This window comes from Capsaspora owczarzaki (genome assembly GCF_000151315.2).
Source record: "Capsaspora owczarzaki ATCC 30864 unplaced genomic scaffold supercont2.10, whole genome shotgun sequence".
Taxonomy (NCBI): domain Eukaryota; class Filasterea; order Ministeriida; family Capsasporidae; genus Capsaspora; species Capsaspora owczarzaki.
Genome location: NW_011887301.1, coordinates 1,199,071 through 1,215,431, shown reverse-complemented (window position 1 = coordinate 1,215,431; position 16,361 = coordinate 1,199,071). Strand labels below are relative to the sequence as shown.

General features: G+C 53.7%; 5 protein-coding genes across 5 annotated transcripts; 3 read left to right on the top strand and 2 right to left on the bottom strand.

The window, feature by feature from the left end:
• Positions 1 to 248: 248 nt before the first annotated feature.
• On the bottom strand, positions 249 to 3,353 carry CAOG_06169 (delta-5 fatty acid desaturase). The gene is made up of 10 exons (XM_004345709.2): positions 3,145 to 3,353; positions 2,360 to 2,487; positions 2,151 to 2,274; positions 1,907 to 2,047; positions 1,677 to 1,780; positions 1,519 to 1,601; positions 1,211 to 1,419; positions 898 to 1,098; positions 600 to 776; positions 249 to 495 (listed from the first exon to the last, which is right to left on the bottom strand). The coding sequence occupies exons 1-10, from the start codon at positions 3,244 to 3,246 to the stop codon at positions 415 to 417; spliced, it is 1,350 nt and encodes a 449-aa protein (XP_004345759.1). The 5' UTR covers positions 3,247 to 3,353; the 3' UTR covers positions 249 to 414.
• Positions 3,354 to 3,720: 367 nt separating this feature from the next.
• On the top strand, positions 3,721 to 5,802 carry CAOG_06168 (iron/zinc purple acid phosphatase-like protein). The gene is made up of 3 exons (XM_004345708.2): positions 3,721 to 3,884; positions 3,978 to 4,492; positions 4,642 to 5,802. Exons 1-3 carry the CDS (start codon positions 3,807 to 3,809, stop codon positions 5,573 to 5,575), a joined length of 1,527 nt encoding a protein of 508 aa, XP_004345758.2. The 5' UTR covers positions 3,721 to 3,806; the 3' UTR covers positions 5,576 to 5,802.
• A 7-nt stretch (positions 5,803 to 5,809) lies between these two features.
• CAOG_06167 (hypothetical protein) lies at positions 5,810 to 7,262 on the top strand. The gene is made up of 3 exons (XM_004345707.1): positions 5,810 to 5,884; positions 6,690 to 7,040; positions 7,132 to 7,262. The coding sequence occupies exons 1-3, from the start codon at positions 5,822 to 5,824 to the stop codon at positions 7,183 to 7,185; spliced, it is 468 nt and encodes a 155-aa protein (XP_004345757.1). The 5' UTR covers positions 5,810 to 5,821; the 3' UTR covers positions 7,186 to 7,262.
• Positions 7,208 to 12,729, bottom strand: CAOG_06166 (smarca2 protein). Its single transcript, XM_004345706.2, has 8 exons — positions 12,557 to 12,729; positions 8,719 to 12,168; positions 8,469 to 8,603; positions 8,209 to 8,342; positions 8,020 to 8,125; positions 7,811 to 7,939; positions 7,505 to 7,717; positions 7,208 to 7,421 (listed from the first exon to the last, which is right to left on the bottom strand). The coding sequence occupies exons 1-8, from the start codon at positions 12,683 to 12,685 to the stop codon at positions 7,374 to 7,376; spliced, it is 4,344 nt and encodes a 1,447-aa protein (XP_004345756.2). The 5' UTR covers positions 12,686 to 12,729; the 3' UTR covers positions 7,208 to 7,373.
• A 365-nt stretch (positions 12,730 to 13,094) lies between these two features.
• On the top strand, positions 13,095 to 13,826 carry CAOG_08952 (hypothetical protein; the record flags this gene model as incomplete). Its single annotated transcript, XM_011272321.1, has 1 exon — positions 13,095 to 13,826. A coding segment is annotated over one exon (732 nt), but the record flags the coding sequence as incomplete, so codon positions are not given.
• Positions 13,827 to 16,361: the final 2,535 nt, after the last annotated feature.

Here is a 16,361-nt window from a genome sequence, read left to right as displayed (position 1 = left end):
ACGCGGGGATCGGCTGGACGGCGATGTGTGGGCCAAAAAGGTCAACGCCGAAGACGCGGGAAAAAGTTAAATAAAATAAAAGTGGACTGGACTTGGACTGTATTCATATTCGCATCATTGCGAATGACGGAGCAGGGCTGAAGAAGAGAAGAGTGTGCAGGATGCTAGAAATTGAGGTTCAAGCGTGGAGGACGCGGGGGGGGGGCGGGGGAAAAGGATGCAAGGATTTTTCCAACTTTGCGCGAATGCCCACTTTCAAAACGCGTCCAGCACTCTCCCGCTTGGAAGACGATGATACACGGGGGAATGGCGTATGCGCGTGACATTATTTGACAATAGAATGGAAACTGACGGCACGCAACAACAACAACAAGGCGAAGAAAAATGAAGAAAAAAATGAATCAGCATCAACGTTTACTTGGACTTCTTGTTGGTGTCGCGACCGAGGTTGCGCAAGTGACCAACGTGAGTGCCCAACGCCTCAAGGAAGGTTGCCTGCAAACGGAGGGAGCACGACAAAAGTCCAGCGCAAAGTGAGCAGAGCAGGGCACTTTGAAAAATCACTGATGTTGGGTTCCAACGACCACCATCCTCCATACCTTGTAGTTGTAGGGCAGGCCAAACTCCTTCGCGGTCTTGGCAACGATCGGAGAGATCTCGGGGTAGTAGTACTGGGAGACACCGGGGAAGAGGTGATGGGTCGTCTGGTGGTTGAGGGCGCCAGCGAAAAAGTTCCAGAACCACGAGTCGTGCGCATAGTCTTGGGTGGTGCAGATCTAATCGAGGAAGAGGGAGCACATGGAGGAACAGAGCAAAAAAAGTCAAATGTGAGTCAGCGCTTATTGACTTGTGCAGACAGGAATCGTAAACACAAATCAAAAATCCCCCGAGCTGTACCTGCATCTCAGCCCAATCCTGGTTGATGCGGCCATCCTTGTCGGGCAACGGCCAGTCGACAGTGTCGACGACGTGGTTGGCTTGGAAGGTCAGGGCAAGCCAGTAAGAGGAGACCATGTCGGTGACGGCGAAGAGCAAGAAGAACTTCCAAGTGGGGAGGAGAACGAGCGGCAAAACGATGCGGTGCAGCACGAAGAGGGCCTGAGCATGAAAAAACCAAAAACAAGGGAGGATGATGCATTGTGAGCTACACTCGAAATTCGAGCCAAGACCTGACCGTCTCCAAGCAAACACCTGCAAAAAGTCACTCTACCTTGCCAGCAACGAAAATCTTAAAGTGATAGTCGGACAGCTCGTTGGTGCGGATGGCACCGTTCTTGCGCAGGGTGAACATGATGCTGACGTCTTGAACGCGGGTCTTGACACCAAGGAAGGCGTAGAGCATGGGGACATAGACGTGCTGGTTGTAGTAGAACGAGTACCAGGGCTGAGTCGTCTTGATGCGACGGACGTCCTTTTCGCCTGCGAGTTCCAAAAAAAAAAAAAAGAAAAAAAAAAAGACAATAGTTGAGATTTTGTGCGCGCATGCGAAAATCAGTCAAATCACAAATCGCGGCTCACCAGTGACAATATCTGGGTCGGCGCCATCAATGTTGGTGTAAGGGTGGTGGCCAAGCATGTGCTGATAGAGCCAAACAAGGAAGCTGGACGAGAAAACGGATAAGAGTGAGATTCCAAACTGGCACTTGCGGTATCAACGAGGGGCGCTGAGCACTTACGAAGCACCGTTGAAAATGTCGTGGGTAGCACCGAGAACACGCCAGACAGTCTGGTTGCGAGTGATGCTAAAGTGGCTAGCATCGTGCATCGGCATCAGGCCAATCTGGGCAGACCAGAGCAGTACGCAAAAAAAAAAAAAAAAAAAAAAAAAAACATCAGCACCATCACCACCCGTTTGCAAATGGCTCCAGCATGCATGTCAACCTAAATCCTAAATCCTAAATCTTACAAGAGCGCACGCCATGCCTTGCGCGAACGCGAGAAGGATTTGCACGGGGGTGTTGTCGCGGAAGACAAACAGCTGGCCGTACCACGACGCAATCACGGTGAACAGAATCCAAAAGTAGCGAACAAACATCCACGGCGCCCACTGTTTCAAGTGATAAAGTGATGGTGACCAAAATGAAGTGCATGAGCATGCAATTTGGAACGACAAAAAATTAAAGCGCAGAGAGATGACTCGGGTCCCAAACCTTCGGGTCTTGCTTGGTTTGCACAAAGTAGTCGGCGACTCGCTGCTTGATGGCCACAAAGAAGGGGCTGGGCTCCGGGAAGACGGGGAGCTCGTTGGTGACAAGATCACCAATGTAGAACTTTCTGTTTTGGTGTCACAGACCAAACCATTGGTGGTCAGAAACTGGATGTTCAAAAAGAGTGCGAAACTTCACCCGTGCTGGCTTACGTGAGATTCTTGCTGTTGTCCAACGCGTGGTACATTTCAAAGACTTGCGTGACGTCGCGACCAGCCGAGGTCAGCAGCGCATCGACACCACCGGGATGGCGGTTGAGGAACGGGGTAATGTCGTAAACCTGGAATGTTTGTTTGTGATTTGAGATTCGCACAAAATTTTGGTGATGAGTAACATGACAAACAACTGTTCAGTGAATCTCAGATTCGAGCTCCAAAACAAAGAAAAAAAAAAAAAAGAGCGGCAATTGGGGGGAAACCACGAGTTGTTGAACCACAGTCGCAAACGCAAATCCCGCAGCGATAGAATGAGTGAGTTGGTGAGAATGCTGAGAATGAGAGACAGAGTGGGAATCCTCTGAACAAGCGAGGTGGGAAAACGAACGGGAGCACATGATGAGCCGTCGGTCTTTGAGCGCCCCTTGCGGTTTGCTCGTGCATCTCAGCCAGGCGAGTCTCGGCATTGTCATCCGTCAAGAAAGCACCCCATTACAAGTTGCAATGGCGAATGGGTGAATGGCAGCAGCTCGCTCGCTCTTGGAGGTGATAACGTGTCGCCCCTTTTCCACGAGGTCTGCTGCGACAATCTCACTCTCAAACTCTCACGCTCTGACCTCTCGACGCATCCGCGAGAGACAGACAGGCCGAGTGGTGTGAATGGAGGGACTGTGTGCTTATCAGTGGAAAGCGGGGTTGGGGTTGAGTGCTCTGTTCAGTTGAAGTGAAGTGGGATTGATTCTTGTGCTGCTGTTTTTTTGTTGAGCAATGCGATGGAGCACCTTGCCGCGGATGGAAACGTAGAGGTCGTTCGGGGTGTTGTGCTTGGCGACCTCCTCCCAAGTGAAGGTACGCGAGCCAGACGCGCTCGCAGCAGCAGGCATTTCGAGTAGCAGAAAGAGAGAGAGAGAGAGAGAGAGAGAGAGAGAGAGAGAGAGAGAGAGAGAGAGAGAGAGAGAGAGAGAGTTAGAGTAAGAGAAGAGAGAAAGAAGAATGAATGGAGCTCAATGCATCTTCCATTACAATGCAACATGAACAACCAAAAGGCCCCCAATGGATGCAGGATTGTAAGACCAAATTGTAAGGGCTGTTTTTTCATGATGAGCTTCAGTGACTGACAGATAGCGAGCAGCCAATGCACTGGCATATGGCATTTTTGTCTGACTCCATTGCTGATCTTTGCCTTGTACCTCCTTCCCCTTGTCCCTCCCCCTCCCTCTCTTTGATCACAAACACCTCCACATCTCATAGAACTGTTCCCCCCTCGTTCACTCTTCACTCTTCACTCTTCACTCTTCACTTTTTCGTAAGCAATGTACGTTGAGTTGATCTTCTGACACGATTTGGTGTTTTTGTTCTGTTCTCACTCTCTCTCTCTTTGTTCAATATTGTTCGCTGTCGTCGCAGTGCTTCTTCTTCGTCTTCTTCTTCTTCTTCTGTGCAAATGTCCTCGGCGCTCGTGCTCGTCGCTCTCGTTGCATGCGCTGCACTCGCATCGGCACTCTCGTCCGCCCCTGAGCAGGTAACTTGTACCATGTGCCACCAGTCAAATCCGGCTAACCTTATCTACATCCCCATTTAACTCAATGACTCGTACATCTCTCACAAACGACAGATCCACTTGGCCATCACGGGCAACCCGGGCGAGCGCATCGTCTCGTGGGTCACCATGGCGCAGACCAACGCCTCGTACGTGCAGTACGGGAACTCGCTCGCGGCGCTGACCCAGCAGGCCAACAGCGACGAGACCGCGTATGTCACCGCCCTCAACGGCACACGCACCATCTACCTCCACGACGCCCTCCTCGTTGGGCTGACCGTGAACACCCGCTACTACTACCGCGTTGGCAACGCTGTCTCGGGCTGGTCGGCCGTGTACGACTTTGACACCAAGATCGACGTCCCCAACACGCCCGTCGACATTATCGTCTACGGCGATATGGGCAGCACCAACTCGGACCGCACCATCTCCAAGCTCAAGTCGGAACTCGCAGGCGGCTTTTCGTCGCTCATTCTGCACACTGGCGATTTCGCCTACGACCTGCACGACCACGATGGCATTGTCGGCGACGAGTTCATGAACATGATTCAGCCTGTTGCTGCCTACGTGCCGTACATGGTCTGCGTCGGGTGAGGATTTTGTGTTTGTTTGTGTGTTTGTTGTCGAGAGAGAGAGAGAGAGCAGAAATGGGGTTGTGGGAATTGCAAACAACTTACATTTCTCCAATCTCGTGCTTGGTTATTTGACTGTTTCTTCGCCTCCCCCCCCCGCCTCGCAGAAACCACGAGTACGACGGTCGAAACTTCTCCCAGTACCAAAACCGCTTTGCCGCCGTCGGCCGCTACTCCCAATCTGGCACCAACAACAACCTGTACTACTCGTTCAACGTCAACTACGTCCATTTCACCATCTTCTCGTCAGAGCTCTACTACAGCGACGACACTGCTGTGATTGCCGAGCAGTACGCATGGCTGCAAAAGGATCTTGCGCAGGCTGTGGCGAATCGCGACAAACAGCCGTGGATTATCGCGGTTGCCCACCGCCCAATCTATTGCTCGAACGTGGACGACGTGCCGGACTGCACCAAGGATGTCCTGGTGATGCGCGACGGCCCGTACTCGCTTGACAACCTGTTTGCCCAGTACAAGGTCGACATGTTCATTGGCGCGCACGAGCACTCGTACGAGCTCACCTGGCCCGTCAGCCACAGCATGTACCAGCTCTTCCCCAACCCCAACGTCTATGTCAACCCGCTCTACACCGTCAACATTGTTGCAGGCTCGGCCGGCTGCAAGGAAGACCTTGACTACTATGACAAGATTTACTACGGCCCCTGGTCCAACTTCCGCTCGGCGTCGTACGGCTATGCGCACTTGATTGCGTACAACCACACGCATCTGTACTGGGCACAGAAGCTGAACGAGGGCGACCAAGGCGTGAACGAGCTCTGGATGATTAAGGGCAACGCCACCGAGGTTGCCGATCACGCGCACAACTTTGGCTACGCGCCGTCTCCCATGCGCTCGGACGCCTGCGAGGAGTACTGCTTTGTGGCATGTGTCGGCAACGCTGTGCGCAACGGCCAGTCCACCCAGGAGGCCCATGCCTCGTGCGGCGCCACCTGCAACTGCGTGGATCGTGTTGCTGCCGGCCAAGCCGAGCTGATTGGCACCGACGTCCGTGTCGAGCTGGGTCGCGTCACTCGCCACTAAGCCATAAAAAAAAGTTGCACAGACTGCTTGTTTTTTTGTTTTATTCTGTGTTGTTGTATTTTGATCGTCTGTGTTTGTTGTTGTTGTTGTTGATGTTGTTGTTGGCTGTTTCTTGTGACTTTTCAAATTCGAAAAAGCAGCCACACACACACACGCACACACACACACACACTTGGCTTTTTTTTTTTTTCTATTCTTTAGTAGTAGTAGTAAACTTCACTCGTCTATTTTCCACATTCGTTCACTATGGGCTCTGGATTCAACAAGACTGCGCGCAACCTTCGCGTTGCTGCCTTTGTCATTGGCCTTGTATGCAAGACCCCTTTCACAATCCCCGCTTCCTTTTTCGCTCCTTCGCTCGTTCCCATGCTGTTTCCTACACACTTGCACACCCCCAACTTCCCTGCCTTGTGGCCTTGAGCGTGTGTGTGTGTGTGTGTGTGGCTCTTGATCGGCTTGCACAGTCTTTTCAACCAACGGCTCTTTGTTTCTCTCCATCTTCCCTCTTCCTCTTCCCTCTTCCTCCAGTGCGATCAGTGTTTGTTGAATGGATGTGAGATGAAAAGTCCACGCTTTCTCTGTTCGTTTCCCACTTCTACAGTGAGTGAGTGAGTGAGTGACTGAACATATGTCGGTGGTCAGTGTCAGCTGCTTGATGGTATTTTGCTTTGGAATCAATCCACAGAGCACACCAGGCAAAACGAGTCTCACCCCTCAGTTCTCTCCATCATGAAGCGCTTTCACTTTGTTGCTCGGACATGCATTCTCAAATCTGCAACCATCACATCATGAAAAATGGAGCAGCACAAAAAGCAACGAAAAGCAACGAAAAGCCAAAAAAAAAAAAAAAAAAAAAATAGTAAAAATTAGCAAAAAACTTTTTTTTTATTTTTTTTTATTTTTTTTTATTTTTTTTTTTTTTTGATGGATCGTTTTTTCGACTTTTTGATCGGCTTTTCTGAAAAACTTTTAACTTTTAACTTTTTTTGTTTTTATGGCTTGGTTTTTTGATTTTATTGTGTTTTCGACTTCCGAAACTCGGAACATTTTGTGTTTTGAGGTCATCAATCGCAAACTGTGAATTGCACTAATCTGGAAATCAATCTTCGCTCAGATTGGCGGCATTGCTGCTATTGTCGGCTATGCCGGCCTGGTCAACAGCGACTCGGCCGCAATGAAGGCTGGCTTGCCGTACAAGCAGCTGGCCTGGGGTCCCGCTGCCATCTACGCCGTCCACCTGGTCTCGCTCATTGCCCTGTTCAAGCACTGGCCGATTCTCAACAACGTTCACACCATTCTGATTGCCGTCACGTTCGTCTACCTCGCCACCAACCAACTCACCACCTATCTGCTCACTTACTGCAACGAGTACCCTGAACTCCAGCTCAAGATGACTGGCCTCGACGGCGATTGCGGCAACGTCAAGACCCAGTTCGGTGGTCTCATTCTGATCATTGCTTCTCAGGTACGCAGAGTTTGATCGGGTTGTGCGTGTCCTCTTGTTGAAGAGACGGCGGGGCGGTGTTGCCACGTTTCTCATCGCATTGCTTTGACAGATTCTCTTCCTTCTTGGCGCCGCCGCGAACGAAAACGGCTACACTTCAATCTAAACAGCTTTGCCTTGTTTTGTTTGTTTGTTTGATCGATCAGCTGCACAAATGCGATGCAAGCTTTTCTCTGCGGTTTAATAAACCAACCCCACTGAAGCGCAGAACTGCAAAAAGCAAGAAAAAAAATCAACATGAAAAACTTGTATGACGGGGGAAAAAGAACACAATGGAAAACGAAAACAAAACTTTCACGATTTACGAGGTCGTCCTCGCCTTCCGGGAGTGGCACGGGTTTTCTGGGTTTGAAGCAAGTCGAGAAATTCAAAGTCAGCACGAAAATCTCACTCCACCGCCCACCCCGCTTCCGTCAAAAACTCACAGTGTATTCGTCATCCTCCGAGTTCTCGCTCTCAAATCGCGAGTCGCCTTCGGCATCATCATCATCGTCGTCGTCATCGTCCTCATCGTAGCGTGCCTTGCGTCTTGTCGAGGAGGTCGGAGTTGATGTGGATGGTGTTGGCGCGGGCGCGTCCAGTTGATACGGTTCGATTGGCTCGCCTTCCAGATGTGCTTTTGCCTTAGTGTACACATTCTGTGTGATACAACCAGCACAGTCAGGACAAGCACGAAACGCACAACAAGGAAAAAGCAACCAACCCGCTAGACCGCTCGTTCGGATACTCACAAAAAGCACTTGGGAATCCAAAAAGATCTGCGACGTGTCAATGTTATAATGCTGGGCATTGGAGATCATCAAGGAAACGTCTTTGGTGAGGTCATCGATCGACTTGTACCCGCCTTGATCGAGTCGTTTCTGTTCGGTGTCGAAACACAAATGGGCGTGAACATTCGATGCACTCGTCATCAGCCAACAACTGAACATCAATTCCGCACCTGAATCTTGTTAAAGTCCATCGGCTCTTTGATAAGGGCATAGTAGCTGGGAAGTTCGCGGCGAGTCGGAAGTCGAACGAACGGATCGGCAAGTGGGCGTCCCATTCTGCCATCACGCGAGAGATAGGTCAGATATACAGAGACTCCACGACGACGACAGATCGGACAAAAACATCAAGCAGGGCTTACTCGTCCTTTTCTTCGAGCATGGCATCCAACAGGCGCCGCAGTTGCGCCACAAACTTTGGGTTGATGTTCACCGGCTCGGTTCGAACGCGCTTGTTTGGCATATCTGCCGCGGCGGTTGGTGTTGCCCCGCCACTCTGCAGCGCCACCAGAACAGAAAAAGAAGAAGAAAAAAACCACAATGAATTTCACTTCTCACCACATTCATTCATGCAACACGCCCGCCCCTTCCCCTCCCCCCCCGCTTTTCACAAACCCCTTACGCGAGCACTGGGAACGCGGTTGCGACGGGCCGGAGTGCTTCCGTCTTCATCACTGGCAGCCGCGCTGTCTTCCAATCGCCGTTTCTTGGTGACTCGGTCCTTCAACTCGTCCTCCAACTGTCCGTCCTCGACGAGCTAGGAACAAGAAAACAAAAAAATGAACAAATAAGAAAATGCAGGTGAGCCAACATACACACAAAGAACCTGCGATACATCCGCAGCTTTGCTTGCATTCGGCCGACCATCTTACATCCAAAAATTCGCCTTCCGTCAACCCATCATCATACAAGACATCCTTGTGCTCGCGTTGGCCGCGTCCGTACTCGACGGCTGGTGCGTCGTTGACGAGGCGGTCAATTTCCTCATCGTCGACGAGAAGCCAATCGGGCAACTCGTTTTCTTCCATCAACCGGGAGGTCGTGTGGATGCCATTGGGATAGTCAAAAGCGGGAGCTTGCTGGCGCTCCTTGTCGAGCTGTTGGAAGATGCGCAGCTCGTCCTCACTGCGCGCGAGCATCTGGTTGAGGGTATCGTCATCGTGGACGGAGCTTTCGTCGTCCTTGGCCTCTTCCTCGTCGTCCTCCTTGCTGTCGTCCATCAGCTGCTCGAGCAGGTGCCGACGCTCGGACGAGGTCGACTTTTGATCAAACTTGCCCGCTTGGATGACCTTCTTGTCCATGTCCAGCTTGAACTGCGCTGCAGCAAGCATGCGCTCTTCCACAGAGTCTGCCGTGACAAAGCGAATGACACGCACCTCGTTTTTCTGGCCGATGCGGTGTGCGCGGTCTTGCGCTTGCAAATCTTGGTGGGGATTCCAGTCAGAGTCGAAAATGACGACAGTGTCGGCGGTCTGCAGGTTGAGACCCAGGCCACCCGCGCGTGTCGACAGCAAAAACAGGTTGTACGGAGAGTTGGGCGCGTTGAACTTGGTCAAGAGTTCTGCGCGCTCGTCGGGCTTGGTGTTGCCGTCCAAGCGAAGGTACAGGATGTTGTTGTAGTTGCAGTAATCCTCGAGAATCGTCAGACACTGGGTCATTTGGCTGAACAAGAGAACACGGTGCCCGGTGCGGTGCAGCTTTGTCAGCAAGCGGTCAAACATTTCAAACTTGCCACTTGCGCGAACCACAAGCGATCCGGTAATAATCGCGCCGCCAAAACCCATGTGCCTGCTCACGCCGCGCTCAAGCGTTTCGAACAGGAAGGGGTGGTTGCAAATCTTTCGCAGCTGCATAAGCGTGTGGGCCAGCACTCGCACGCCCGTCGGCTTTTGCTGCAGCTTCTTGGCCGCGCTGGGGTCGGTGTCTTGCGCGCTCGTGAGCAGCACGCCCTTGCGCTTGACGAACGAGTACATTGTCTTTTGCAGCTGGCTCATGCCGCACTTGACCACGTACTCGACCTTGTCGGGCAGCTGCGACTCGACCTCGCGCTTGAGACGGCGCAGGAGGAAGGGGCGCAGGATTTTGTGCAATCGACGAATAATGAGAATGCTCTCTTCGCCCGACAGCTCGACCTTTTCGGTCGTGTTGGCAAAGGGCGCGTTAAACCACTGCTCAAAGTTGTCCACCGAGTTGAAAATGGTGGGCAGCAAAAAGTTGAGCAGCGCCCACATCTCGGGCAGGTTGTTTTGCAGCGGGGTGCCGGAGAGCAAGAGTCGGTTGGGAGCGGGGAAGTACTGGGTCAGCACCGTGTTCAACTTGCCGCTGTGGTTTTTCACGCGGTGGCCCTCGTCGACAATCACATACTTCCACGCGACACGGCTGAGCACATTCTTGTCACGCACGATATAGTCGTAGGTGGTCAGCAGCACGTTGAACTTGCCGCCGCGAATGATGGGGTGGAGCGCACGGCGCGCGGCCGGGCTGCCCTTGTACACGTGCTTGACGATGGACGGCGCCCAGCGCTCGAATTCCAGCTGCCAGTTGGACAAGACGGAGAGCGGGACGACAACCAGATACGGACCCATCATTTGCTTCTTTTCAATCAAGTAGGCAATCAGCGAAATGGTCTGAATGGTCTTGCCAAGGCCCATCTCGTCGGCCAGGATGCCGTTCAGGTTGTTGTTATACAGCGAGACGAGCCACTCGAGGCCCTTGAGCTGGTACTCTTTCAGCTTGCCAAACTCCAGCATGGTCGGCTGCTCGGTGATGGGCTCGCGGATGTTGTGCGCAAGAGAGAAGCTCGACTTGTCGCCCTGGTGCTCTGCCGCGTACGCGTTCACTTCGTCGTCCGAGTTGGCGTCGTCGTCGTCGTCGTCGTCGTCTTCTCCAGAGCCACTCGTGTACTCGTCGTCTTCGTCTGGTTTTGTTGCGGCCGCCGCGTTGGTGCTGGCAGCTGGCGTTGCATCCACCTCCATCGCAGTGGGCTGCACTTCGGCAGCAGCAGCAGCAGTGTCGGACGAAGCTGCAGCAGTTGCATCGGTCGCCATGGGTGTGGGCTCGGTGGAAGTAGCAGCAGCAGCAGCAGCAGTCGGCTGCTTTGGCTTCCTCCGCCTGCGCTTCTTCTTTGTCTGCCCTCGGGTGCGTTCGTTCTGCTGGTGCTGCTGGACGAGCGCGCCCAGCTTTTCAATGTACTCGTCGGTTTGGTTGAGCAGGTAGGACAGACGCTTGTCCTTCTCAGAGTCGATGAGCTTGCGGTAGCCTTCTTCGTCCTCCTCCATCAAGCGACGCATGCGTTCCTTTTCAAGGCGCTCGGACTCGGCTTTGCGCTGCTTTTCGAGACGCTCGTTGTGCAACTGGAGGTCACGGCCGATGCGCTGCACTTTGGCGTGCACGGCCTCGTGAAAGTCGCGGAAGCGCTGGGCGTGCGACAGGATGGCGTTGAGGCGCTCAAAGTGCTTGGCGTGGCGTCGCCGCTCTGTTTCCGCGCGCTGCTGCTTTTCGAGCAGCTCGGTCTTTTTGGGCTCGCGGACGGCAAGCTTCTTGGCCCGCTTGTACGCCGCACGATCGAGTGCCGTCTCCAGCGTCGTGTCCACCTGCATGGTCCGAGTGATTTGCTGGCGCAGCGAGCGTTGCAGGCCGACCAGCTGGAGCGACTTGAGCTCAATCGCCGCTCGGATCCGCACGTCCTTCGGGGCCGTGACCGGGATGGCACTCAGCTCGCGAATGCGCTCTGCGATCGACGTGGCAATGTGATGCTCACGGCGGACTTGCATCTCGACAGGATCCAGTCCCAGCGGCCGGAGCGATGCAGAGCTGAGCAGCGCCTGGCCGTGCGGGCGCGGCGGCATCTCCAACGTTCGTTGCTGCGTCTGCGTCTGCTGCTGTTGTTGCTGCTGTTGCTGTTGAATGGCCGCTGCAGACAGCTGAGGAGCAGCCATCCGCTGTCGAGAAAGGGCTTGGAAGAGTTGCAGCTGGGCGCGCATCTGCGCCTGTTGCTCTGGCGTGAGCTGCTGCGATGCGAGCGCGCCATGCAGCGACGGGAATGTCAGCGCGGGTGTCTGTGGCCCAGCCGGAGGCGGCGGCATCATTGCAGCAGCACCACCAGCACCAGCACCAACACTAGCAGCGCTGCTGCCGCCAGAGATGCTGGCAGACCCTGGAGGAGCGTGTCGGCTCAGCGGCGTTTTTGGCAGAGCAGGCGACGTTGCGACTGCCCCGCTCGACGCCGCCTGCTGCTGCAGCTGCTGCACCACAATCTGATGCTGCGCCAGGATGCGCGTCAGCTGCTCGGCGATAGGCGCCTGTGGGTTGAGGCGAAGGATCTGTCCAAAAATCAAGTCAAAAAACACAAAGTGAGTTCCAAACAGGACTTTTGCATTGCGCTTCGCTCGCCCCGCACCACACTCGCATTGGAGACACGGTCAACCAACAAGTCGATCCAAGTCGATAGGTGGAAAAGCGTTGAAAGCGTTGAAAGCGTTGGCGCCAAAAAAAACGAAAAAAAAGAGATCTCGCATTTTGGCGGCAAATTTTCAGTTTCGACGTCGAAGGTGATCAAAACGACGAAAGCAAACGAAACCGAAATGCGATGGAGTTTTGTTGTGAAGCAAGAGCAGCAAAGAAGTTTGGTGAAGCGTGGATTTTGGAAGGGGGGATACAAGCGAAAGTGGTGAGGAGACGTGTCAGTGCTAATGCTTCGGAGAACCAAACCTGAGTGAGTTGCGCGACTGCCTCGGGCGCGAGTGGGAAACGCAGCTGAGATAGATTCAACTGCTGCTGCTGCTGCTGCTGCTGTGGAGAAGGAGGGACGGACATCCCGCCAGCAGTCGACGCCTGCATGAGTGAAAATGCAATGGAAACACACTGAAAGAGAACAAAAAAAAAAACAAAAAAAAAAAAAGATTGAATGGAAATTTCATTGAGAAAATTTGTTCATCGATTTGGTTGCGTTGTTATTGTACAGAAAAGCAGTGTTGACAAAATGAAGACATGCTCAGAAATATCAGATGGTGAAGGAATCGTCGTAATCGCCGTCGTGAGAATGAAAGGGAGACCACATGAAGCGCGGACGTCGGAATGGCTCAATGTCGTAGCGAGGAAACCACGGATTGGCGGGGAAGAGTGGTAGTGGAGAGCCCTCTCGTGAGCGCTGAGGCACGAACCTTGGTATTGGTCGCGATTGGACGGGTTGAGCTGGCTCAGCGCTGGCCAGTTTGCATTTATAATAAAGTCATTCTTTTTTATCGATGGCGGGTGCCATCCGAGGCGGCAACTCGGTGTCCTCGCGTGGCTGCAGGCAGTGAAGGCTGCGCCCGAAGGAGAAAAGCACAATGTTGCCGTCGCAGTCGCTCTCAAGCTTGTCTACCAAGACTCTGTGACCCTTCAAGGGGGCGAAATCTATCGCCCTACAGGCTGGACAACACGGGCCATAGCCGCGCGGCTGGCGGAACAGGGCTATCAGTGCGGTCACACCACAGTTCATGGTTGGAAAACGAAACACACGGATTCAGCCGAGTGGATTCGTTCCAGCCCGCTCGATCAGGTGCTCCAGCTCGTCAAGGAGAGCCCATCGTGCGGAGGACAGAGCATTTTCACTGAAGATGAACTGGAGTACTGTATCCGGCTGCTGGAGGGGTTTGCCCGGGCTGGGCAGTGTCTCAACCAGAAGCAGGCGGGCGCTTATCTTGTGAAACTCTCACGCCTCCCGCGCATGTCGGGCGCCCCGCGTCGCCAGTTCGCCGGCAGTCTGCCGAGCCATGAATGGTGGAATGCCTTTCTGCGCGATGCTCGCGGGCGCCTAGCCATCCGCAAGGGTCGAACGCTGGAGCTCACCAGGATTGCCGCTTTACAAGCTGAAACACTCGATTGCCTCCCCGGACTTTTGAAACAGCTGTTCGATGAGCATCCGCTTCTTGTGGAGGAGCCCGGTCGGATTTCCAACATGGACGAGACAGAAATCACGACCCGTTTTTTTGCGGGTCGTGTCATTTGCACTCCCTCGTCAGACACGCGTTCTGCGGTCGTTCAAGGGGGGCACCAGCATTCACTCGGGGCGCACATCACGGGCGTTTTCACCATCTGCGCTGATGGCTCATCCCCGCCCTTGCCTATGATCATCTTCTCGAAAAACAACAAGATACGCAGCGCGACAGCAGATGTGGGTGACAATAAGGCTGTATTTGAAGTCTCGCCAAACGGCTACATGAAAAGCGGAATATGGCGGAAAATGTTCGCCTGCGTCCAATGCGCCGAGCCCGCGAGCAGGCACCCGATCATGATGATGATGCACCCGGTCGTATTTCGCAACGAGCGCGCCTCGATAGTCCCGATCAGGCTGTGCAGGCGCCTCCCGCGCTGGTGGATCTGTCGCACCGGCCAAATCACCTTGGCTTTGTCCCCGCGATGTTCCCGTCCCAACACCTGTTCATCCAATAAACATACATGTTGCATACATCAATTTCTGCATAACGGAAGGGACTTCGGACTCGCCTATCCAAAGTGCCGCCGTATGGCTGTTTGGCTGGGTTGAGCCTCCATCGGGCCCTGCGGCCACCCCTGCGCGATTCTGTCCCGCTTCTTGCGAGAAATAGGAAGATCTAACTCGATAACATAGGCACCGGTCAGAGATGGTCCGCCTGGATGAGGATGGTCGCGACCAGAGAGGCCGTCCGCCTGAATATGAACAAGCGTAATGGTCGTCCAGCAAAATGAGCGAAACTGCCACGCGATACCCTACCAACCCATCGCCCGCCGCCGACCTCTCCGTCGCACCTATATATTAAAAGAGTGTGTCGAGTACTTTAATGTCAAAAACTCGGGCGGCACTCGAATAGCCAGCAACTTTTATTTTGTTCATATTCAGGCGACCCCCCTCTAGCGAGGAAACCACGGATTGGCGGGGAAGAGTGGTAGTGGAGAGCCCTCTCGTGAGCGCTGAGGCACGAACCTTGGTATTGGTCGCGATTGGACGGGTTGAGCTGGCTCAGCGCTGGGTGGTTCGAGCTCGGGTGATTGGATTCTCAGAGCGAGCTCATCGTCACAAATGCTGCGCATCTCGCGGTTGACCAGCCGCAAAACCCTGAGCGACTTCTTGTCCAAGAAGCGTAGAATGCGGCACTGTCGACACAGCAGAGCGACTGAGCTGCATCAACTCACAAACAACTTGCTTTGGAAGCAATCGGCGTACCTTCACCTCGACCGGAAGACCAACAAACCCGTACTGAGAACGACCAGCTAGAATACACAGAGTCGATAGCAATCGATCCACCACGAAATCGCACAGCAACTGAGCAGTCCGAGCAAGATAGATCTACTTGTTTGGCTGAGAACCGTCGTGCTCAGATTGCAATTCCTTCAAAAGGGATGTCGCGTCTTGCTGCGTGCATGGGAGCTGCGTGCTGTGAACAGCTTGATCTGGATCAGATTGTAGAGTGCCATGCACTGCAACGATGCCGCACCCGACCGGCATCACTCTGACCGATCATGAATCAATGACGCGTTGAGCATTGTTTGGAACTCGAGCGGAGGCACGTACTCGAGCTGGGCAAACCCTTGGCCAAGCACCCACGGCGCTCGTGAGGGCTCCGACGGGACCAATGCGTGTGTATCATCAAGCGCAGTCGAGCCGCCATGACTGGGCTCATCGTTGGGGAGCGCGATTTCAGCAGGTTTGAGCTCGTCACGCCACTTGGCAGCTTTTGATGTCACGCAACGCCCACTTCTCCTGCGTTGTTTTTTATCTCGTGAAAGGTTTCCGTGCTGAGAGAAAACAGTGCGTGGCTTGTTCAAAATGCAAAGCCCGAACTAGGATGAACAGTCTTCGGTTTTGTTTGTTTTCCTTTCTTGTCGAATGTCGTACAGCCAAGACCGCCAAGAGTTTTCTGTTCGGCGACCGCTCTCGCCCTTCGCTGCAGACCGTTCTCCGAGCGAAGTCCAGCGCCCTCGCGTGGAGCAACTGCCGCCGGCTGCGGTCGGACGAGAAAGGCTGGAGGCCGAGATTGCTCGATTGAACGCAGCACTGGCGCACAGCCAAGACCGTCTGCGACACTACGAGGACCTTGCAACGGCTACACGCAACGCAGGAAATATCGCAGAGGCACAGCAGTATGCGAGTCAAGCGCAGAACTGGCTGGCAACTATTGCCCCCACGACTCAACTTTTGCTTGGCGCGCGCTTCATCGTGGCGAGGTGAACGAGGAGCGACGCCGAGTCGAGAGTGTCAGCGTACTGTTCCTAGTTCTTCCTGCAAACGTGTTCTGGCTGGGCAATCCTTATTTGGGTTCAGTTCTCATGGTTCGCGAGAGCTACGAAGGACTCTTCGACGTGATCACCGACGCTGCAAACACGCTTTGGACGAACTGGATTGTCACTGGCAACCCTGGCATCGGCAAGACAGCCTTCTCGGCGTACTTTTTGTACCGCATCTTTCGGCAGAACAGGGAAAACAATGTTTCGTTGCCGTTTGTCTATGAGCCTGCTGCGGGAAAGCGCCGAGCGACGCGCTATCTTTTGCGTG

Excerpts from the sequence above, each read along its gene's own strand:
- CAOG_06167 (XM_004345707.1), top strand. The coding sequence starts at position 5,822 with ATGGGCTCTGGATTCAACAAGACTGCGCGCAACCTTCGCGTTGCTGCC. Across the intron at positions 5,885-6,689 it reads CTGCCTTTGTCATTGGCCTT|ATTGGCGGCATTGCTGCTAT; the intron begins GTATGCAAGACC and ends ATCTTCGCTCAG. Across the intron at positions 7,041-7,131 it reads TTCTGATCATTGCTTCTCAG|ATTCTCTTCCTTCTTGGCGC; the intron begins GTACGCAGAGTT and ends TTGCTTTGACAG.
- CAOG_06168 (XM_004345708.2), top strand. The coding sequence starts at position 3,807 with ATGTCCTCGGCGCTCGTGCTCGTCGCTCTCGTTGCATGCGCTGCACTC. Across the intron at positions 3,885-3,977 it reads TCTCGTCCGCCCCTGAGCAG|ATCCACTTGGCCATCACGGG; the intron begins GTAACTTGTACC and ends CACAAACGACAG. Across the intron at positions 4,493-4,641 it reads CCGTACATGGTCTGCGTCGG|AAACCACGAGTACGACGGTC; the intron begins GTGAGGATTTTG and ends CCCGCCTCGCAG.
- CAOG_06166 (XM_004345706.2), bottom strand. The coding sequence starts at position 12,685 with ATGCAGGCGTCGACTGCTGGCGGGATGTCCGTCCCTCCTTCTCCACAG. Across the intron at positions 8,126-8,208 it reads ATGCTCGAAGAAAAGGACGA|AATGGGACGCCCACTTGCCG; the intron begins GTAAGCCCTGCT and ends GCGTGATGGCAG. Across the intron at positions 7,940-8,019 it reads TGGACTTTAACAAGATTCAG|AAACGACTCGATCAAGGCGG; the intron begins GTGCGGAATTGA and ends GACACCGAACAG.
- CAOG_06169 (XM_004345709.2), bottom strand. The coding sequence starts at position 3,246 with ATGCCTGCTGCTGCGAGCGCGTCTGGCTCGCGTACCTTCACTTGGGAG. Across the intron at positions 1,781-1,906 it reads AAGGCATGGCGTGCGCTCTT|ATTGGCCTGATGCCGATGCA; the intron begins GTAAGATTTAGG and ends TGGTCTGCCCAG. Across the intron at positions 496-599 it reads GCCTGCCCTACAACTACAAG|GCAACCTTCCTTGAGGCGTT; the intron begins GTATGGAGGATG and ends CTCCGTTTGCAG.